General features: G+C 33.6%; 2 protein-coding genes across 2 annotated transcripts; one reads left to right on the top strand and one right to left on the bottom strand.

Moving 5' to 3' along the window:
- Nucleotides 1-7: 7 nt before the first annotated feature.
- Nucleotides 8-1,749, bottom strand: LOC123653580 (probable cytosolic iron-sulfur protein assembly protein Ciao1). The gene is made up of 4 exons (XM_045589572.1): nucleotides 1,571-1,749; nucleotides 998-1,299; nucleotides 739-926; nucleotides 8-660 (listed from the first exon to the last, which is right to left on the bottom strand). Exons 2-4 carry the CDS (start codon nucleotides 1,266-1,268, stop codon nucleotides 109-111), a joined length of 1,011 nt encoding a protein of 336 aa, XP_045445528.1. The 5' UTR covers nucleotides 1,269-1,299; nucleotides 1,571-1,749; the 3' UTR covers nucleotides 8-108.
- Nucleotides 1,750-3,494: 1,745 nt separating this feature from the next.
- Nucleotides 3,495-23,049, top strand: LOC123653582 (F-box only protein 21-like). The gene is made up of 10 exons (XM_045589574.1): nucleotides 3,495-3,679; nucleotides 4,208-4,339; nucleotides 5,088-5,234; nucleotides 6,170-6,359; nucleotides 10,113-10,298; nucleotides 11,748-12,049; nucleotides 12,129-12,264; nucleotides 14,998-15,072; nucleotides 20,422-20,632; nucleotides 22,573-23,049. Exons 1-10 carry the CDS (start codon nucleotides 3,510-3,512, stop codon nucleotides 22,755-22,757), a joined length of 1,734 nt encoding a protein of 577 aa, XP_045445530.1. The 5' UTR covers nucleotides 3,495-3,509; the 3' UTR covers nucleotides 22,758-23,049.
- Nucleotides 23,050-23,899: the final 850 nt, after the last annotated feature.

Here is a 23,899-nt window from a genome sequence, read left to right on the forward strand (position 1 = left end):
AACGTAATTAACAATATTGTGCTCTTATTATATTTATTTGTAGATTAACAAAATTTAAAATTAAACATTATAACATCATTTTTGTTTCTTTTTTTTAAACGTTTTGCCTTAGTCTTCAGTAAATTTCCACACTTTTATTTCACCATCATCACTGCAAGAAATTAATTCTTGGTTTCCAGAGGGGTTCCACTGAACACAATTCACATCTTGAGAGTGGGCATTAGGCTTAGTGCATAATAAATCAAAAGAAGGAGCATTAGGATCTGAGTTATCAGCTTCTTTGAAAACTCTAATTATATCATCGCCACAAGCTGTTGCTATGAGGTCAGTTGTGTGACACCAAGTAATGTCATATATGCATCTTGTATGGTACCCTGAAAGTGTGCAAACACACTTCCATATTGAGTCCTTGTTTGCAACAATGACACCCTCTTGATTATCAGCATCATATTCTTGCCAAATTTTTATAGTCTTGTCATCACTGCAAGTTGCTAATCTTTTACCAGTTTTATCAAACACCAAACTCCATACTGTGGATTCATGTGACTGCAACGTGGCTATGCAAGTCCAATCACTGTCCAATTGATCTTCTTTATACATTTTAACTGTGTTATCATACGAGGCAGAAGCCAAAATATCAGAGGATGGATGCCAAGTTACCTACAAACAGGAATTGCTTACAATTATATATTTATACAGCAAAGAATATGTGCATTTTCATTTTAATGTATTACAAACTTTTTTAACATCTTGGTTGTGAAGATTGAGAACTGCTTCACAAACATATTCATCATCTCCAGCAACTTCCCACACCCATACAGATTTATCTCGGCCACATGTAGCTAATAGTTGACCAGACGGAGACCATGAAACACTTTTAACTTCATTTTCATGTCCTTCAAGAGTGGCATTGCACTCAAATTGACCTAATGAAATATAAAAATATATAGAAATTTGTCTGTACTTAGGTAACAAGCCAATATTGTTCAATACACACCACTTTTTTTGTCCCATATAGCTGTAGTTCCATCAAAACTTGCAGAAGCTAAGAAATTACCACAGGGTGACCAAGCAACTTCTCTTATTGTACGCTGATGCCCATCTACTAGCACAGTTTTCATAACCCAATGTTCGCCTTCTTTATTCCAAAGTTTAATTATTTTATCTTCACCGCAAGATGCAAACATTTTTCCAAGAGGGTGCCATGACGCATTCCAAACAATTCCTTTGTGCCCACTTAAAGTTTGAAGTAATTCTAATTTTGCCATCTTCTTTATAGACTTCTTTTTCACTAAAATTCTGTATAAACTTCTTAATTAAAGGCAAAATAAAAGGAAATATTTGTAACTAATTAGAAGATGAATAGCTACGATTGATTATTTAACTAATTTCCTAGTTACTGTGAATAAAGACTAAAAGCACTACTTAAAAAAGTTGTAGAAATTATTAAATTTTGTTTTACTTATTTATACAATAATAACCTTTGCATAAATTTTATAATTGATTATATATGTTTATTTAAAATATAGATATCCTCTAAATTAATTCGTATATACAAAATAAAACTAACCTGAAATTGATAGTCTAATAATATGTAGTTTATGTAAACTATTATGCGCTCAAACTCACAGACCAATGATACAAGTGATGCTATACAGCAAAGAGTAAAATAACTTGCTTAAACAACTATACAGCTTTAACCACGATAAAAATTATAGGTACTGTTTGCGCTGTAGCATGGTGCGGGTGACAGTTGTCTATATGACGTTGACATCTGTCAGTACAACATGACTAGGGATGTGATATTATGCAATTCATTTTTATTACTTATATAAGCAAGTTATTTTACTCTTTGTTTATTACTAACGACACTCGCAGCATAAATCTAATTCTATAGTATTTACAAATGTCATCATCGTAATCAGATGACTCTGTCAAATTTAAATACCGTAAAACCATAGATAAAATATGAAGTGGATACATATACAATTTTTTCCTATACTTATACTATGTTAATATTAACCTCAATAAGAAAAGTATACCTGTCTCATTCTAATACTTAGTGATTTACATATTAAAATGGGTACAGAGATAATTTCATTGTTTCAATTTTTTCGTTGACAGTTTTCGTGACACCTACCCCAGCCTACAAAATAATGATATTTGTAATAAAAAAAAAATACTAATTGATAGATTTTGAATAGCTCAATTCAACTACGTTGTCCTTTTAAATTGCTCACCTCAAATTATACAATTAAAAATCAAATTAAAAAAAAAATCAAATATTTTCAAACTCCTATATCTTTTGATGTATACAATATTTTAATTTGCTCAAAGTGCTAAAAAACTGCTCAAGTTGCATTTATAATTGCTCAAGTATAGTTTGGAATAGATCCACTTCCCTTAATTTTTAAATAAATATAAATACTTTGAACAAATAAAATATTGAAATTTAAAAAAAAATACTAACCGATACATTTTCAATAGCTCAATTCAACTACGTTGTCCTTTTAAATTGCTCACCTCAAATTATTTAATTAAAAATCAAAAAAGTCGTTGAAAAAAATATTTTTCATATAACGTAGTTGAATTGAGCTATTGAAAATGTATCGATTAGTATTTTTTTTTTTACAAATATCATTATTTTATTTGTTCAAACTATTTATATTTATTTAAAAATTAAGGAAAGTGGAGCTGTTCCAAACTGTACTTGAGCAATTATAAATGCAACTTGAGCAGGGTTTTAACACGTTGAGCAATTTAAAATATTGTATACATCAAAAAATATAGGAGTTTGAAAATATTGATAAAATAATATTTTTCAACGACTTTTTTGATTTATAATTAAATAATTTGAGGTGAGCAATTTAGGACAAAGGACAACGTAGTCGAATTGAGCTATTGAAAATGTATCGATTAGTATTTTTTTTTTACAAATATCAATATTTTATTTGTTCAAACTATATTTATTTAAAAATTAAGGGAAGTGGATCTGTTCCAAACTATACTTGAGTAATTATAAATGCAACTTGAGCAGTTTTTTAACACTTTGAGCAATTTAAAATATTGTATACATCGAAAGATATAGGAGTTTGAAAATATTTGATTTTTTTTTTTAAATTTTTGATTTTTAATTATATAATTTGAGGTGAGCAATTTAAAAGGACAACGTAGTTGAATTGAGCTATTCAAAATCTATCAATTAGTATTTTTTTTATTACAAATATCATTATTTTGCAGGCTGGGGTGGGGTAGGTCTTTACCTCGGCTTTACTTTATATACTCTTTGACCGTGACTGATTAGTTTATGGTCCAGCATTGTAAATGTTTATAATAACTTTCAATCTTCTTTCAATTTACTAAAATTTGTGTTTATTTAGTGTTAATAACATCAATAAGGACTGTATTGTTTAACGTTTCTTATCTTATTATATAATTCATAATGAAAATAAGATAAATCAGTGTGTTATACGTATATTATTTTTAAATAAACAGAACATATAAGCAAAATGGAAGGTATTAATAATACCAATATCACGTGTTTACCCGATGAAATAATATCATTGATATTAAAAAATAATGATCCTCGAGAAATCATCAGATTTTCTGTAACATGTAAACAATTTTATGAGAACGTAATTTGCAATGACTACCTTTGGAAAATCAAGTATTCCGAAATGTATGTGTGTTTTGTATTTTTTAATAGCTTTTAATTATAAATGAGGATATTCGGACACTAGCCTAGCTACCACGGTAATTTAGCGTGACTGGAACTTCTTGAAAAAAAAATCCCAGAGAGCTACCTACAAATTAGACCGTTCATCGGCATAATTTCGTTCCGTGACTTCTCCGGCGCTTCCGAAGGTGAGCCCTTTCACCCATGCGTAACAATGCAGACACCCCCGCTCGCACGGGTGTCTCCGTATTGTTACAGCGTGCGGTTGCTGCTGTCCCTCTTTGACTCCAGCTTCTAAAGAATACTCTAGGGGTATTCAGCGTGATTTATTTAAGGAAACAGAACTACAAATCTTGACAGTTCAGAGACAATTGTAAATTTCCTAACAATAGATTTGAAACTACTACTGTAGTCTGTAGTGCCAGACACGCTAAATTACTGCTGTAGTTATGCTAGTGTCCGAATAGCCTTATAGATTAATTAAATAATTATTTACCAATATCTAAAATAAAGTTTGTTAATATTACACAGATTTCCTAAAGAAATGGTGAAAATCGTTGAAGAACATTGTAATAGTAACTGGTTGAAAGAGATCATTCAGTATTACAAACTTAAAAGGAAAAATTATATTGAACTAGTTTGTATGTCTCCTAAATATTATTGGTGAGTATTATTGTGTATAATTAATAATATGTTTATCGATTTCTGTATTATGAAAAAAAGATATATAGATCTGATTTGTGTTTAATATACTTGTTACGGCATTAAAGAATATAGCCACCCCCTCTCTTTCTGTGGGTGTTTTAAGAGGCGACTAAGGGATAACACACTTCCACAACCACCTTGAAACATAAAAAGCCAATCAATAGCGGGATAACTATCCAACTGCTGGCTTTGAAATACATAGGCCGAAGAAGGGCAGTGCCTTCAGTGCGACAAAGCTAGCAATGCGGTCACCAACCCACCTGCCCAGCGTGGTGACTATGGGCAACACACATGAGTTCATGCCATTTTTGGCACGAACTTGTGGAGACCTATGTCCAGCATAGGAATGAGATAGGCTGAACTGATATGATTAAATGATGATACTTGTTACTATGAAATGTTACTACATATACAAAAACTTTGTTAATGTTATATAACCCAAGAGCCCGGGAGGGCCAGACCTTTGTCATTTTATAAAAGCTGAAAGTTTCTCAGTGGTCTCTCCCACAGGTCATAGCAATGGCCATATATGAAGTTTAACTCATGGTTACTTTGGCAGATACCAGGTATCAAAGGCATAAAAAATTATTTTATTGTGTATGTTTCTAGACCCACAACACAGGAAAAATCCTAGGGGATTAGGCAGAGGCGTTTATTACTAATTATATGTATTGTATAAATAAATAATGATCTTGTTTATTTGTAGGCGAATTAATGAGGTGTCGCTTGAAGATGTAAAAATATTTTTTTCATTCGCAACAGAGACGAATTTAAGTTTCTTTTACACAATTTATATCCTTCAAAACATTGTTAAAACAGGAAATTACTATTTAGATAATTTTACAATTTTAAAGTAAGTAATATTTTTTTCTACTGTGTGGCTACGGTAGTAAAGAATGGCTATGCCACCCCCTCTTTTCCCGTGGGTGTCGTAAGAGGCGAGAGACTAAGGGATAACACAGTTCCACTACCACCTTGGAACTTACAAAAGCCGACCGATGGGGGTTATAACCATCCGACTGCTGGCTTTAAAATACACAAGAAGAAGCCGAGCGAGCGAAGGCCGAAGGCCGCAGCAGCGTTTTCGGTGCGACAAAGCCAGCCCTGCGGTCACCAACCCGCCTGCCCAGTGTGGTGACTATACGCAAAACACACGAGTTCACGCCATTTCTGGCGTAAACTTATGGAGGCCTATGTCCAGCAGTGGACTGTGATCGGCTGAAATGGTGATGATGATGATGATGATAATATATTTTTATGTTAGCTACTTAATTCTGGAGTAAGCTTCAGCCTTTATGAAGAAAGAGGCTTACAGGCAATCTCACTCAATCAGCTCAATTCTGAGCCAAATAAAAATTATGAATTTGAATCATTTTTAATAGCCAGAAAATAAATTTATTAATTAAAAGTATTGTGGTAATGATACCAGTGGTATGATACATTTATTTTTTGTAACAGCATCATTATGCTGTTACAAAAAATAAATTTAAATATTATAAGTTTTTTTAAAAAATTATTTTCAACAAGTTCATTTCTTTTCATTTTGTTAAAAAAAATTCATTTTTGATAATTTAAACAATAAATTATAATATAATAATTTGAAATGATTATTTGAATAGTTTTTATAACAACAAAAATGAAATATGTATCAAATATAGGATAGGAGTAATCCTTTTTCAGTCAACATGTTAAAAACAATGTAATAACAATTTGATATAAAATATATAAAGTTCTTAAAAAATATACTATATTCTTTTAAACCAGTCTTTTATATAAAATGTGTTTCAGACCTTTGTATACTTTAACAGTAGTATATTATGCCAAGATAGCCCTTCGTCACTTGATCCAAACCTATCTTGCTGTTAAATGGGTAGACTTGCACATGCGACAAAAGTTGACACCTGAAGTTGTCATAACATTCTTCGTGCAATGGGTAGATCCGACTTGTATATACAGTGACGAGGAAGTCGAAAATAAGGTATAATAATTTAATTTTAGCTATACAAATAAATAAAATTGAAGTGTCTGTAATGTTGAAATAACCGCTTTTTACTAAATGCATATAGATTTATACACGGTACATAAACCAAAATAACATTTTTTACAGTTTTTGTCTGTCTGTCTGTTTATTCTGGCTAATCTCTTAATTGGCCTCGCCGATTTTGACGGGATTTTCATTGGCAGGTAGCTGATGTAATAGGGAGTAACTTAGGCTACTTTTCTTTTAGAAATTTATTTATTTTAATACTCTGCGAACTAAACAATACTTTTTTGTTAAATTCCACACGGACAAAGTCGCGGGAACAGCTAGTGCTACGTGTTAAAAAATTGCTGTTGGGCCAGAGAGACACCCACAACTCCTAACACGAGACACAAGAGAGAGAGTAAAAAAAATCCTACCGAATCTTAATCTTCTTTTTCAAAAACTCACAAAACCAACTTCACTAAAGCAAAGCTTATACCATAAGAAACTACAATGACTCACCCACAATAAATTGCACTCAGACCTTAAGACGGCGAGAGAATCCAACCCAAAAAAAGAAAAGAGCAAAAGGCCCGCAAACACTCGCCCTGAGGCTTATATACCGCCAACCCAGCGCGTCGCGACACTACTACCCCCTAAGGTGAACCGCGACGTAATACAATACGAGGGTATTCCAAAATTAAATCAGTCGCCTAGAAAAAGTAAATAGCAACGCTAATGCATAACTGTGCTATTATACATCAGCAGGAACGAAACCAGGCGCTATTAAAAATATATGCTACAATACCCCCCCCGACAGAGAAGAATTTTGCATCTCTGGCAAAATTCTAAAAAAAAACTAATGTAAGGAGAGAATCTGGTAAGCTCAGGAAGAGATTATAAAATTTAACTCCATACTAAGAGAAAAAAAAATTTTTTGATAGATTAATCATGAGAGATAATCGAATTACAAAAACACCACATATAATTTTGAATTCACTGCAACACTGTCTTACGACCCAATCATACGTCACTAACATACAACATCCTGAAATTCAACTATCAATGTGCGTTAACCGACCTAGACAATTAACGCCCTGACACTCAGAGTGACGGTCTATAAATGAGCACCACTCAGCAGCTACTTAAAATTTTTAATTTAACAATTTTTTTTTTTTTTTTTTTTTTTTAATCCATATTTAATACCGTATTCCCGATGTAGGCTTTAGAATGTGCATAACACAATTAGAATCGAATATATATTCGATAGAATAAAATAAGATGTGGAATCGCCACCCGTTCCAGAATTAAGTTGTAACACAACAACAACAACTTATGGCGTAGGCTTTAAACAAAATAATATGAGTGGGTAGATACGTTAGAGATGCACCCAACACACACAAATTAAGTTATTGCTCAGTGGAATAACTCAACAAAAATAAACACCAAAAGTACATTAGAGATGTACCCAACACACAACTATCATAAGTCATGTACTTGTATAAGCACACAAAAAAAAATAAAAAAATGAGATCATCACCCGTCTCAAAAATGGAATACGTAATATAGATTTAAAACAAAAAGAAAACAAATATCAATTACCCTTACTACCAGAACTTCCTGTTAACTTCAAATCTTTAATATGCCAAACCCCAAGATCTTTACCATTCATATCCTGTAATACGTATACAAGAGGAGATCTTTTACCAACAATTCGACATTTGATAAATTTAGGCGCTAATTTCTTAGAAAAGTATTTATCTTTATCACTCAAGAAGTAAGTTTTCTTATAAACAAGATCACCAACATTAAATTCCGCAGTCCTACGACGCAAATTATAACTTGAAGTATTTTTTAAATGAGCGGCATACAACCGAAATTGAACTTTATCGAAAATACTCGCCAACTGACCTAAGTTCTCCGCATAACAGTCACGAGGAGTAAAAATCATATTTTCTATACTATCAGAGTCCAAATAATGCGAACCACACGACACTAACTCCCTACCGAAAACTAAAATTTATTATAACTAAAATATATTAATAATTGATTTCACTTTTATCAAAGTGTCACTAATACCTGCCAAATCGGTTATAATATCCAACGGACTGACCAAAATCTCCTCTGACGGTAACAATTCCGACAATTGTAATATTTGTTTACGTAAAGCTAAAACCGTGGCAGCTGGCTCCTCATTCCGAACAACCACCTTATATTCTAACTCAGCCTTAGGCAGGGGTACGAATTTTATTGAGTGAGTCATCGTAGCACAATAATAAAATTTAAACGAAACAAAAAGTACAAATAAAAGTTCGATTTAAATTAATGTTAAAATGTAACAAAGAAGTACAAAGTAAGCAAAAATATTCGTTAATAGAGGGTAGTCAAAAAAATTTAGTTACGGCAAAAATTATTGAGCAAGAAATAATTAATACAAAAAGTAGGTAACTGAAAATTTTTAGCAAGGAACGATTAACAATGCAAAAACCGTGACTACGCTCGGACAAAACTTTTAAATTCAAATAAAAACTTTTAAATATTAACTTTAAATTTTAAACATACTAATATAAATACACAACCTAAACGAAACAGTAATCAAATTTAATTACTAAAAATGAAAAGTAATAATTTAACACAATTCACAAAACACAAAACACACAAAGACACAAGGACAAGACCCTTTACATACCCACAGAAAACCACTTGCCAGGAATAAGAAAAAAAAAATTGAGTGCCAATGCGATACCCTACAAAATAAAATAATTAAAATAATTCACCGACAAACAAATAATTTTAAATATTATAGAATTTACGCTGGGCGCCAGCGCTACGTGTTAAAAAATTGCTGTTGGGCCAGAGAGACACCCACAACTCCTAACACGAGACACAAGAGAGAGAGTAAAAAAAATCCTACCGAATCTTAATCTTCTTTTTCAAAAACTCACAAAACCAACTTCACTAAAGCAAAGCTTATACCATAAGAAACTACAATGACTCACCCACAATAAATTGCACTCAGACCTTAAGACGGCGAGAGAATCCAACCCAAAAAAAGAAAAGAGCAAAAGGCCCGCAAACACTCGCCCTGAGGCTTATATACCGCCAACCCAGCGCGTCGCGACACTACTACCCCCTAAGGTGAACCGCGACGTAATACAATACGAGGGTATTCCAAAATTAAATCAGTCGCCTAGAAAAAGTAAATAGCAACGCTAATGCATAACTGTGCTATTATACATCAGCAGGAACGAAACCAGGCGCTATTAAAAATATATGCTACACTAGTAAAAGAATAATGATATACTTAAAATTTTGTAGTATTTGGAACAAAATGAGTACACATTTTCTGTTTCATAGTTTCTATTGTTGATTTTAATATCATATTAGTATAAAAAGATAAAAATTAATTTAGATGACCAAACTCCTTTATCTTAATATATGGACTGACCGATTTGGTTGAAATTACTTGTGTTGGTTACATTTGAATTGGTTCATGGATGGTGATGGTCTGAAAACAATTGGGACCAGTAGGTCGTTGCTGTGGGTATATCAGCAATCAAATTTGGCTGCTGCTATTCTATGTAGGGCAATATTTGCGCCGATAGATACTTTATAAATAAGTATCTGTTTACATGCAAAACTCTGAAACACTAGAATAGGTAAAGGCAAAGAATTGAAAAATTGTTATTTTCTACAAATTCCCCATAATGGTAATCTATTGTTGTATGTTATATAGAAAATTATCATAACTAATATTTATTTTTTTAGATCCAGAGCTTAGTAACAAAAGTCAAAGGTTTTCTAAGAGATGTACATTCAAAGAAAAACAGAGAACAAGATGTGGAAAAGTACTCAGATAAACAAATACTCTCAGCATTGTCTCAAGTTATTTACAAGAGTGAAAACTTTTCTATATCATCAAGTACAAAAGTGATTACTTTAAACATAGCAAAAGTATGTAATAATATTTAATAAGTTTTAATTCTCTAAGGAATTATACAAGTTCACTTACTGAGAAAATACAACAAGAGAATGTCATTTAAAAACTTCCTATTTACTTAAATGCTTTGAAATATATTTTTTTTGCAATAAATGGAAAGATCATATGTGTTATATGACTACTGGTTTTTTTCCGTTGTATTAAATGGTATATGAAAGTAAAAATAAACTTTAATCCAGTACTAAAAACTTGCTGATAGTTCCCAACTAAACCTGTGTGCATGTGACGTCATAGTGTTAATTTCTATTCACTTTGGCACACAGCTGATGAGCTGAGGCAGTGTTTTGACTTTTAAGCCATTGAAACTGTACCATCGTGAAATTGCTTTAACATTATGACGTCAAAAATAGTCATTTAATTGTTTATTATTATTATTAAATTCTTTATTGCACTTTAAAACATAAGTACAAATCATATTGGCAAAAAATGCTGGCAATGGTGAAGTTATTCTCTATACTGGTAGTTAAACTGGTGGAGATACCTAGATCTGTGATTTACCCCTGGTGGTGAGAAACGATGTTACCGCGAGGACATTAGGATAAGAGCGTTTTTTTTTTTAAATCGCTAGTAACTATTAACTTCGTCGGAATTGCAAAATTGCATTTTTTTGTTTATTTCATAAAACTTTCCCAAATAACCAAGTCTATCATCAGCTGAAGAGAATTTTTTTATTTTATGCATATATTATTTAGTTGTTGTACTTCTGATAAATCAGTACCCATTAGTCTTAACCCGTTAAAAATGTAACAAGTGACTTTTCTCATACTTACACATTAAATACCGGCTAGTAATGATATTAAACATAAATAGCCTGGACAGCATTATTTTAAAATTTCATGATCCTGCTTAAAATAAGTAAAAAGATACACGCAATTTACACTTTGAATCGCTCTCCTGTAAAGTTGCTGTTTTTCACATCCGACGTTTTTAATAGTCACTAGCGAAATATACAATTAAGTCGGCAAACAAGATCATCTAATGGTTAGCGATTACCATAGCCTATAGACGCCTGCAGCACTAGAAACATCACAAGTGCGCTGCTGACCCTCCCCCAATCCCCTTCGGTAGCTTTGGCCCCCTTACTCACCACAGGAACACAACACTGCTTGAAAGCAGCATTATTTAGCTGTAATCTTAAAACGTAAGGTCGAGGTACTTCCCCAGTCGGGCTGCTCCAGATTTTGAGCAGGATGTTTCCTGCTGTGCCTTACCTCGGTTAATTAACTTAAAAAATAGCATCAACTATTTACACGTTTTGTGTTAAAAATACAATAATAATAATAAATAATCTCAATTGTTATGTACTTATAAATTTGGTAATTGTTAAAATTTGGGAAAGAGGAAAACTTTGTAAACAAATGCTTCATAATATAAAAATAAATGTATTTAATAAAATTTTATAGGTAATAGATAAAAGTAACGGCAACGCGATTACATATGCAGTCATTTATCAAGCAGTTGCTAAGAGGCTCGGCGTGAAATGTGAACTTATAGTATTTCCAAATCATTTATTCTTGGAATGGCAAGATAATGACATGCCACATAAACCTCTGTATACGGTAGATCTAATTACTGGAGAAATAAAACCTAAAAGACAGTGCCCCTTCTCTCAAAGTGCTTATAGTCGATATGAATATAGTCCTGACTCACTACTACAATATGTTTATTCATCATACATGAAATCAAAGGGTGCTCTACGAGATTGGTAAATAAATGTTTTTATAATTTCAAAAATTTACTTATTTCTTAAACACTGTTTTTATAACAAATAATTTATTTTGCAGTAAGACGCAAAATGCGATTCACCTTTTGGACTTCCTTGAAACAAGACAATTAAATCACAATCCTTATAGAAATTTCTTGCCTTATTTGGTTGACCACGTAAATCCGGCTCTGACTACAAGCTTAAATATGAAATTCGTAAGTATAATATAATTATGTCCTCGTTGATACTGCAATACCGCGTAACCAACAGTGGCAAGAAGCTTGTAAGTACGTGAGTGTGTGTACGTAAGTGACAAATTTTAGAAGGAAAAGACTTAATATTTGTACATCATAAGTCGACTGAACTTATAATATGACTACGAATTTACGTACCTTAATTTGAATTGATGTACCTTGAATTAATGTACCTTTTTAATTTATTTACCTTTATTCATTAGTCGTTAAACCATTTATTAGTTAATATGTGGATTAAATAACCGTTTCACTATATTGTATCTTCAAAGACTTATAGAAATTGACTGTTTCTGCAAATTACGCGGAATAGTTACAAGGAAGAAAATATACGATTGTTTAAATTTCATTATCTCCTGGAACGTTTTTTACAGTTAACATTCTGACAACATAATGTAACCGACAGAAATACTCCAATCAATTAGTTTACTATATTATTCATTTCATTTATAATTATTATTAATGTTGACACAAAAGTGTGAAACTTGAAAACCTTCCTAAACCAAGTATAAAGTCTAGCATGTGTGGTTCTGGTGATTTTCTTCCGAAATGACCTTATATATTTTAAGGTTGACACAAAAATGTTTTTCTCTACCAATAGATATGTAAAATAAAGGCTTTCTTACTTTTAGGTAACGACGACGCCTGTTCATATTTATACGATTCATCATCATTACAGCCTATACAGTCCACTGCTGGACATAGGCCTCCACAAGTTTACGCCAAAAATAACGTGAACTCATGTGTTCTGCCCATAGTCACCACGCTGGGCAGACGGGTTGGTGACCGCAGTACTGGCTTTGTCGCACCGAAGACGCTGCTGCCCTTCTTCGGCCTGTGTATTTCAAAGCCAGCAGTTGGATGGTTATCTCGCCATCGGTCGGCTTCTTAAGTTCCAAGGTGGTTGTGGAACCTTGTTATCCCTTAGTCGCCTCTTACGACACCCACGGGAAGGAGGGGGTGGCTATATTCTTTAGTATCGTAGCCACACAGTACAACATTTATACTATTGCGACTTTGATTCTATTATGAATTCTGCGTAGTGTTTTGAACTTGAATGGGAAATAATAATTTTGGCAAGAATGACATATTTTATACAGAATTTATTTAAAATGAAGAAAAATCAGCGTCGAAATTGTTCAGTTTGATTTTTACATGAGATTTGTTTCTTCGTCCATGTCATAATCCGAACACGTTTGAAAATTTAGTGTTAGTTAGATAATAAATTTTTACTACGAGCACAAAATAATAAGTTACATGCACACAAAATAATTGGTCCCACTTTATAGCATTTATTATCGAATATCTTAAGCTCGACATACGTTTTTTTTCGGATAAGACAATAGGGGATCGGACACATTTTCGGAAAGCGTTTTAAATTAATCTTTATGGATACTTATTTCCATAAAACATAAATTTTATTTATTTATAGCCTTTTAGGTACTCAAAATCATGTTTTAATAATGTTTGTTTAAAAATCCCGCCAAAACGCCATGTTATGTCACCTAAAAGCACGTGACATCATTTGGGGTAATATGGCGCGTCAATGGGCGCGTTCCAACTAAGGTCCACAACGCCATCGATCACGACCGCTAAAATTGCCTTTTAACTAACGTAAAAAATGCCGCGGGCGTTGTGGGCGAATTTTATAAGTGGAACGCATATTTGGGCGCTGTTATGTGTCAGGCGTCAGCTGTGTACTCGCAATATGGCAGCACGGTGAAAATATGATGCGGGCTTTGCGGACGCTTAGTGGAACGCGGCCAATGCTTGATCCTACAAATGACGTCACGTACTGTAGTTGGTGTTTCAGTACAAATTAAAAATATTGTTAATGACAACATTTTATTTCTTCATTTAAAAATATTTAAATGAATTATATTAAATTATTCGATAAATAATCGTAAAACAGTATATTTATTTTATCTAACTACATTACATATTTTAATCTGATAACTGTCCGATCCCCTATTGAACAAGAAGGATCCTTCTTGTTTAATTTCAGTTGTGTTGTCCAGGTTTTGGGAATAACCTTTCGTTTTTTTACAGTATCTCCCTTTAAAGCGATTTAAGGATTTTCCAGAAACCGTTTAAAATGAAATTATTATCGCTACCTAATAAAGATTGTACGTTATTTATGTCGGACAGAGAGAAATTGCAGTATGTTGTACAATGTTTGGAAAACTATCTTTTATATTTATCAAAAGAATAATCTACTAAGGTTTTTTTAAGTCACCAACCCACCTGTCCAGCGTGATGAATATGGACGAAACACGTGAGCTCACGTCATTTTTGGCGCGAACTTGTGGAGGCCTCTGTCCAGCAGTGTACTGCGATAGGCTAAGTGATTTACTTTAAAGTAAAAATTTTCTTTGAAAATACATTTATATTCACGAGTAACGAACAAAACGACCGTTCTTTCTGTGGCGTAATACGCAGATATGCGGTTTCGGAAATATTTTTAGATGAAAGTTGCTCCCGTGGTTTTGACTTTTTGTCTTGTATATCAGACGAAGCACTCGGCTGATCTCATGGGACGATGCCAACTGCTATAAAGAGCCACTACGCATGAAATCTTTTTCTTTTTTCATGAATCTTTATTTTTTTGTCGATACGCGGTATTGCATTATTACTGACGCTATTTTATAATAATTACGTTATTTATATACAATACTTAATCAAATTTATTTGTTTCAGATTCAAAATGACCATATGCAACTCATTTTGACTTTATCAAACTTAAATACTCCTCCGGAAGTCGCGTACCACCAAGTGATAATATTTTACTTATTATTCACGTTATATATGTTTTTTCGTGTATATTTTAGCTTTTAATTTTTAAACCAATACTTCTAAATCAACTAAGGTGCGTTCGGCTAAGATTGGACTTTTTTTCGAATTCGTAAGGTTTATGACTAAAATATAAATTAATTGTAGTTTATGCATATATTTTTTTATTTTTTAAATATTGTTTTATGCAAGCTTAAACTTAAAGTAAGTATGTGGAATATGAAATGCCAAGGAAGGTATGGACTTAAGCATAGTCAGTCCAGACTACCTTGAAAAATGGTGAAGACCCCTTTTTTTCATAACAATGAAGCAAACGAACCGACGACACCATTTTATGTTAAATGGTTACCGTCACCCATGGACATCTGCAACATATGCTCTCGTACGTAATATCTACCTCAAGGATCCCAATATTTTTACGACGTGTAGTCTTCTTAGCGGTAAACGCACAAACTTTTGTCTTCGAGGGGTTAAATTGGACGAGATTGCGCTTACCCCATTCGAAGATTTGCTCGAAGGATGTCTCGATTTTAGACACAAATTGTAATCTCCTCTCTTCCACTTCCGCCCGCGGAATATTAGCTCGGTCAGTGTAAAAGGCATCACCCGTACTATCATCTGCATAGCGACGAATATATCTGGTTTGCAACATATCTTTAATATGCAGAATAAACAATGAGTGAGAGTAGAGCCTTGAGGAACTCCGGCGTTAATAGACATGGTGTTCCGTGCATACTTTATCGGTGGCAACCATGATAAAAGAAAACTGGTTATCCAATTGTATAATCCCTCGGGAAGACCGTAGAATGGAATTCGCTAAAAGAGCTTTATGTCAGACTCGGTCGAAGGTCATCGCAACATCAAGGCTGACTGCCATAGTTTGCGCCTTGCTTTCAATGCCATTTGCCATTGTAAGATCTCCAGCGCTTACGACCACGACGATATCCGTTTTGTCGGTCGCTTATTAGCTGTCAATCTTCCAGTTAAGGAAGGAGCTGACTATTAACTACCCGCTCCATCACTTTAGAAAGCAAGGAGTTAATAGCAATTAAATGGACCTGTGATGTGTCACCCTTACACATCTTAAGCATGAGCATAAACTTCTTGACGTCGAGGCAAAGCAAAACCTGACAAACGGTATTTAACTCAAAGTGCACATTATGCATCGCGTGCCTACACCCAGAGATGCTAGGTGCTACTAATCCCTCATCGTAAGGAGTTAAATTTGACGCGAAAATAGTGCAAAGTTGTATCGTTTTCTCAAGATTGAAGAAATAGGACCAGTGTTTGCAACCGTACGATAATTATCGTACATGTGCGATAATTTCATGCCTGCTTACGGTGTACGATAGTACCCTAGTATCGTACATCGATCTAGATCGACACTAATTTGAAGGATACGATCATTTTAATCCATATATGATAATTCTACGGCTCTGGTATGATAGCTGTCTCGGTTCAGGTTATAAACACTGAATAGGACGATAGTTATTTGCGTCAGACTAATTGCCTGCTTCGAATACCGGAGTAATTTTTAAATTTTTAAGTTTGTCATGGAATGTTCCAAGTTCTAGAAATTTATTAATGCATGCAGTTGATTCACTAAGAATCAGTGGTTGATTATGTTCGGTACTTCGATACTATTTTCAATGATATAATGTTTTCTTGGAATTCCATTTGCAAGCACCATACCTATTTTTGAGAAAAAATATTAAAGTAATAACAAACTCCCTTAGCCTTCATTATTCTTCTTAATTGTGTCAGTAGTTTAAGAAGCGAAACTGATTGCTTCATCTTATTGTGGGAGAGACTGTTTATTATTTCCCACATCTTCTTACGTTTAGATTTGTGTTTCATAAAAGTATTGTGATAATATACTTTTATAGCAGATTGGATCAGTAATGTTACGCTATTTCGAATAGATTTTAATTCTTACACAACTTTCTCGTTAGTTTGGTTTCTCTTCATTTGCAACCAGATAATGTTTTCTTTTGCCGATTTCACTAATTATTTTGCTCGTTGCTTTCTGGGTTGATTGAGAATTTTTGTCTTTTTCACCGTGCTAGAAGTAACACCGTCCTTCAGCTTATCTTGTGATTGTTGATAGTTATTTTCTGTGTTATATTGGGTTCGTTTACAATCGTGTGTAGTTTTGCATAGTTTGTACATGCGTATTCCTTAGTCACTTTCGGTTGGAGTTGAAGCTCTTTTATTTCCAGGTAAAGCTGCTTATGTTCTGACACCGCCGACTCAATTTGTGCTAAGTAAAAAATATTTTCTTTCAAGTTAGTGCAAACATGGTCGAAAATCTTTTTTGAACGAGTACAATATTTATTGTTAACTTAGTTTAACAATTTATACCCACATTCTATTATTCTGTCTTTGTGTTTTTTTTGACAATTGGTCAGAATGTAGTAAATTACAGTTGAAATCTCCAGTAACAATAGCTGCCTTACTATACTGAGATGGTTGCGCATAGGTATCAATAAAGTCTACTATTAGAACTTCGAGATTTGTAAGCTGCTCCGGTATCTACAGATTTTTTTATCTAGGTTTTGGTATCTAGGTATCCTAAGCTAAGCTCGTTATTTTTATTTTGTAATACAATAAGGTGATGCTTTAAACTGCTATGAATAAACACTTGAGACCCGTCCTCCTCTGTTGTCGGTTTGTAGTTGATTCGCCTTCATTTTCGGATTTTATCCACGTTTTAACTAGTACTATCACACATAAATGATCTTAATAAAAGATTGAATTATACATCTTAATTCATCAAATTTACTATGAAATTTTCGAACGTTAGCATAAATATAAAGTTTTATTTACTCAAAAAATAAAAACTCTGCAATCGATACCTAAATTAAATTTAAGTAAATGGTATCACTGAAACATTAAATGGAATTGTTATATAGTTTGATAAATTAATAATTAAAATAAAATAATCGTATTATAATCAACGGCGCAGTAGGAAAATATGCAGCTGACGCGCTATCAAACAGAGCATTAACGCAAATCGAGGAGCGGGTCGTAGCGAAATAGCCTTAAATTCTGTATTATTAACATTAAGAAGTGGAGCAGCGTGGTGGATTAAGCTCCGTCCCTTCTCCTACATTTAGAAAAAGGCCTATGCCCAGCCGTGGGATAGTACCAGGTGAATCGTAAGGCTTGTGCGATTTTAGCCGGACACATCTTATTTAAGTTTTATTTGTATGTGATCTTCCAATAATCACGTGGGGTACACAAACCCTCATTTAAAAATATATAAACATGTGAATATTAATTCTATAATAACATCCTCTTGAATAAACCAATTGACTATCAAATCAAATCTTTCCCTAAGACAAATACGAAAAATGCTAAAACACACCACACTTTAATATACTTCTGATTGGATATGCCGTCATTTCCTGCACGATTTATGTAGGTATTCGCGGGAAGATAAATAAAAATAATACTGTTTTCAAGCAGTATTGTGTTCCTGTTGGTGAGTAAGGTGCCCAGAGCTCCTGGGGAGCAGATTGGGGATTGGCTCGGCAACGCGCTTGCGATGCTTCTGGTGTTGCAGGCGTCTATAAACTACGGTAATCTCTTACCATCAGGTGAGCCGTACGCTTGTTTGCCGACCTAGTGATATAAAAAAAAAGAAGATGGACGTACTCCGTACAAAGTACAAACCTTACGGTGGCGTTCGCCCTACTGACCTACTAATCGAATTTAACGGGAATTATAATTGAAGGGGGTTGCGTTGGGCGGTTGCAAACGGCACAGTACAAGGTCAAGGCCTTACGCGCCGCCGGTAAGGCTACAATAATGTGCCTACACTTCGTTTATTTAAATTGAAATGTATGGGAATTTGGTCAAAAATTTAGTACCTATTTTTTTACATAATTCGAATGAGAATCATGTACCGAGTATCTTCCTTAAATATGAATAGTAATTCACCAGTCACTCCGTATATAGATAGTAATTTTCGCATATTTTTTATTTTTATGAAAGTATTAAATGCGGTGTATATCATCACAGTACAACAACAGTCGCTTGGCGCGTGTGAGCAAAAAAGACAGCTGTGCAGAATGTGCCGTAGATCTTACCTCTAAGAGCGCTGGCGCTCGACACATTTACTGGGTTTGATGCGTGGTATTATATTATATATTTTTATTGTGAATACAAAAGGTATTAAAAACAATTCAATATTAAAAAAAAAATGTTTCTAAATGATGTAAGTTTACTTTGGTATAAATATTTCGTTAAAATTTCTTACTTTTCTAAGAAAAATATCGCTTTTAAAATTGTACTTATTTGGATATATGGATAAACGGAGATACAAATGCAATAAAATCTAAATTAAGTATCAACAAAAAAGTATTCCACACATTACCATATTTTTTTAAAGAGTATTAAGGTAGATTAAGCTAGCTATCGAAGAATTAGACTTCAAAGTTCAATACATTTCGACCATTTAGCCAGGGCTGATGAAAAGGTTAATAATTTTGCACACACAATATTAATCAAAATCCTGATGCATTACGTTACTGCAACAAAGGTTGCTTTATTACATTTTAAGAAAAGAAATTATATTATTGCATCTAATACTTATCGTATCTTTGGGAAAAACTCCAAGCATAGCCCGTTCCATTCATTGCACGTTGAGCGACTTTGAACTTGTGGACCAGTCCCTTCATCAGTGTTCACGTCTCGACTACGTGTTTTAACACAGGCTGGACGCATTGCTCGAAGACTTGTCTTCAAGCATTGCGGAATCTTCGAAGTGAAGACTCGACGAAGCCTGTCAAATGCCGCCCAGCCCAACCGAATCCTCCTATCGGCCTCCTTCTCAAAGTTGTTGCGGCCTAGTTGGATAGTATGACCTAGGTAAATATAATCCTGAACAACTTCGAGAAGGGTACCATCGACCGATACCTGTATCGGTATGACTTGGTTGTTAAACATAACTTTCGTTTTGTCCAAGTTCATACCGAGTCCGACACACAATACTAAGGTTACCAACGTGACGTCAAAATGTTACAATTCTTAATGTTAAAACTCTTAACTACATCCATTTGAAGTATCGTGCTAAAGTGAATTTCTCCAATATATGCGCAAAATTATTAATGCAACTATTTCAACAAAGGCATATTAGCTAAACTTAAAAAAAATTGTCATATAAAAAATGTTAGGCAATAGGTACTTAGAATTTCAACATGTAGCACCAGTGTAGAGGGTAGAGCATAAAAATGGTCTTACGTGATTAATGGATGACTACCACTTATGAAAAATTGTAACTAATATGAAGCCACTTTAAATTCTAAAAAAATAATTTTGTCTTTGAAGGTTCAAGTTAAAAAACATCGTGATTCTGTGAAATATGCCGTGGGCATGATATGCTATCACAAGCTATATAACTATATGTGTTGTGTCCGTGGTTGGGAATATAATGGCGCCCACCTAAGGATTCCGATTGATAATAATCTATACTTTGGTCGGGAGCAACCATTTTATCGCGTTATTGCAGGTGATCAATCAGAGAGATTTGTCGCTCAAGGTAAATAATGTATTGTATTTTAATAGAATTTGTTTTGATTAAGGAAATATCTACATTCAAAACATTTCTTTTAATATGTTTAAGTTATATATTGACTTATGTTTTGTTGGGCACGAAATAAACTAACTAAGCGATTAATTAGTAAAACCGCCAAATAAAAAGTTTGGACTATTTTTTTTATATAACTAAAAAAAATCTAAAAAATTTGGAACTTCTCGTCTCATTTGCCTTAACAGCTAAATAAAAAATGATATTTAAAAAATATATATTGTATAAAAGAGGCTTTTCTCTGCAACAGAATGTTACAGGCTAAATTATAAAAAAAAAAAAAAACTCAAACTATTTAGTTTAGCTTAGAACTTAGTGCCAGTCTTTGGTACCACTATTGTCTGGTATTCTGGTGTTTCTGGTCTTATAATAGTTCTTCGATAAATTATCGTTGGTTTGGTTGGTTGGTAAAAAAACATGTTTGCTATCGCTCTTTGTTTCTATACGATCCCGTTTTTTTTAAATTCATATAGTATATTATGAATTTAGATTTTTACATAGCAAATATAAAATTTACCATATATAATATTAGGTCCTTACCTATGAAATTGCCCATTCGTCATACTGGCTATTTCAAATCTAAAAAAAAAACACGCTAAGAAGTCAAATAACAAATTATTTTTTATTTTAAAAATATAGAATTCTTTTTTTTTATAATTAGTCAATTGTTTCATGGTTAGCGTTCTATTTACATCGCATTTGTGTGTTTTTCGTCATCATGGATATATTAAAAAATTGATGATCATGATTGATTATGGAGTATGAGTTCCGTCGTTATAGCAAAGCGGCACGCAACATCAACGACGTTTACGGTGTGAACACTACTAACGATCGTACCACCCGTTATTGGTTTGCTCGCTTTCGTTTCGGAAATTTTGACCTAAGAAACGAACCACGTGGTCAGCTGAAAATGTTGGTCGACAACGACGAATTGAAGGCGATTGTGGAGGATGATGATTTGTACGATTTCATTTTTGTGTTGCCCACACATTAGGAAATTCTAAACATTTTATAATATCATATCAAAAATCCACCGTTCCAGCGGGGATCGACCCTGCATCTCCGACTGACCGTGTCGGTGCTTTAGCCAATTAAGCTATAGAACCATGTACCCGTTATATATCAAAAATTTCGATCTAACAAACGCATATTGAATCGCATTGTTACTTGTGACGAAAACTGGATTCTATTCGACAATCGCAAGCGCTCAGCTAATTGGTTAGATCCTGGTTCAGTACCTAAACAATTCCCTAAACGAAAAATAACCCCTAAGAAAGTGATGGTAACTGTTTGGTGGTCTAGCGCCGGAGTAATTCATCACAGCTTCTTACCAAACGGCATGAGCATTATACTGCAGATGTGTACGGTGAAGAACTAAACACAATAATTGGGAAGCTCGGACGTCTCCCACCAGCTTTGGTCAATCGCTCGGCTCCACTACTCCTGCACGACAACGCGCAACCTCATAATTCACAGCAGATTGTCTCCCATTTACAATAGCTGAGGTTGGAAATTCTTCGTCATCCACAGTACTCACCAGATCTTGCTCATACAGACTACCACTTTTTCCAGAATTGGGTAACTTTTTGGCGGGAAAAAAATTCAATACCCGAGAGGCAGTACAAAATGCCTTTAAAGAGTTTGTTGCCTCCCGTCCAGCAGAGTTTTTAAGAAGTTGGCAAAAATGCATTGATTCCATGGTTAATTACTTTGAATAAAAAAATAAGAAATATAGAAAAAAAGTGCGTTAACTTATTTCATCAAAAACGGCAATTTCATAGGTACTGATTGGTAAATGTGAAAGACAATTTTAATATCTTGTCCTAATTTTATTTCTCAAAATAATTTTGTCGTGTATTTATCCAATAGTACTTATTTATTAATTTTTTTAGAAAATTTAATAGCAGTTACAACACCATTTCGGATATACTGCCTAGAGGACCACATAGCCCGAGAGTTCACTCACTATAATGGATTTTCTTACGTTCCTAATGCTGAGAAGAAAATAGAATATCCGAATGAAGAACATGTTACAGAAGTATTTAGAAGACGTTTCGTAAATGTTGCCACACCTTAAAACTTTGGATTATGTACCTACTATCATACTAATGTTATAAATGCTATATGATATTTGTTACTCTTTTACGCAAAAACTACTGAATTGATTGTAATAAAATTTGATACGTAGTTGAAAAGAGGACGGACTCGAGACTCAGAATAACATATTATGCTACTTTTATCAAAGGAATCGGATATTACGGGTGTAAACCGCGTAACGCAGTTAGTTTTGCATAAGCTTTTAATTGTGCATAATATTTTTAAGTTTTTATTGTTCCTTTCTTGACATTAAAAAAAGCTTCCACAAGAAATGTAGTTTATTATTATACTTTAGTGATATGTGTGAATGTACCACAGCTATTACTATTAACCATAATGAAAATGTTTTTATTCTGTTTCATCACGGGGTAGCCAGCCTGCCTATCAGCCTGTAATATACATATATTAGGATATTACAGGCTGAAGCGAACATGTTTTAGGAGTTGACTTTTAACTGAGACCTACCCGAAAATTGGTCCAGCCGTTTCGAAGGAGTATTTTAACTAACATTGTGACACGACAATTTTACATATAAGTTAACTATTCTGTTATTTTTTCATGTGTTCATTAATTTAAAAAGTTCCTAATAGACGCAATATTAACGATTGACCAAAATTTCGGTTTCGGTCAGTTTCGGCCAAAAATTTAGTTTCGGCTTTACAACTACCCTGTATTTGTGGATTCTTAGGCTGCCTTTCCATTTAGGCGGAGCGAAGCGAGCAAGTATTACGGAGCGCAGTAGCGGACTAAGCGGAGCTGGACCAAGTTCACACCACGTGTCTGTGGGTACATATATTTTATCTTATATATCTATATACATAATTCTAACAGTACATAAACCCTAATTATTATTAATATTTTAAATGTGAATGTAAGTTTGTTTGTTACGCTTTCACGCGAAAACTACTTAACCGATCATCATGAAACTTTGTATTGTACACATATTCTTGGAGGTATTAGAATTAACAATGGATACGTTTTATTACAATAATTGTGTTTGCTCGCAAACGAAAAAAAAACCGACTTCAATTACATCGACGAGTAATACAACGTAGATCGACGAAAAAATAGTCAAGTAACTACGCGTTGTCAAAGATTACTCAAAAAGTAGTTATCAGATCT

The sequence above is a fragment of the Melitaea cinxia genome, chromosome 5 (genome assembly GCF_905220565.1).
Source record: "Melitaea cinxia chromosome 5, ilMelCinx1.1, whole genome shotgun sequence".
Lineage (NCBI taxonomy): Eukaryota > Metazoa > Arthropoda > Insecta > Lepidoptera > Nymphalidae > Melitaea > Melitaea cinxia.

Excerpts from the sequence above, each read along its gene's own strand:
- LOC123653582 (XM_045589574.1), top strand. The coding sequence starts at position 3,510 with ATGGAAGGTATTAATAATACCAATATCACGTGTTTACCCGATGAAATA. Across the intron at positions 4,340-5,087 it reads ATGTCTCCTAAATATTATTG|GCGAATTAATGAGGTGTCGC; the intron begins GTGAGTATTATT and ends GTTTATTTGTAG. Across the intron at positions 12,050-12,128 it reads AAGGGTGCTCTACGAGATTG|TAAGACGCAAAATGCGATTC; the intron begins GTAAATAAATGT and ends TTTATTTTGCAG.
- LOC123653580 (XM_045589572.1), bottom strand. The coding sequence starts at position 1,268 with ATGGCAAAATTAGAATTACTTCAAACTTTAAGTGGGCACAAAGGAATT. Across the intron at positions 927-997 it reads TATATGGGACAAAAAAAGTG|GTCAATTTGAGTGCAATGCC; the intron begins GTGTGTATTGAA and ends ATATTTCATTAG. Across the intron at positions 661-738 it reads ACAACCAAGATGTTAAAAAA|GTAACTTGGCATCCATCCTC; the intron begins GTTTGTAATACA and ends TCCTGTTTGTAG.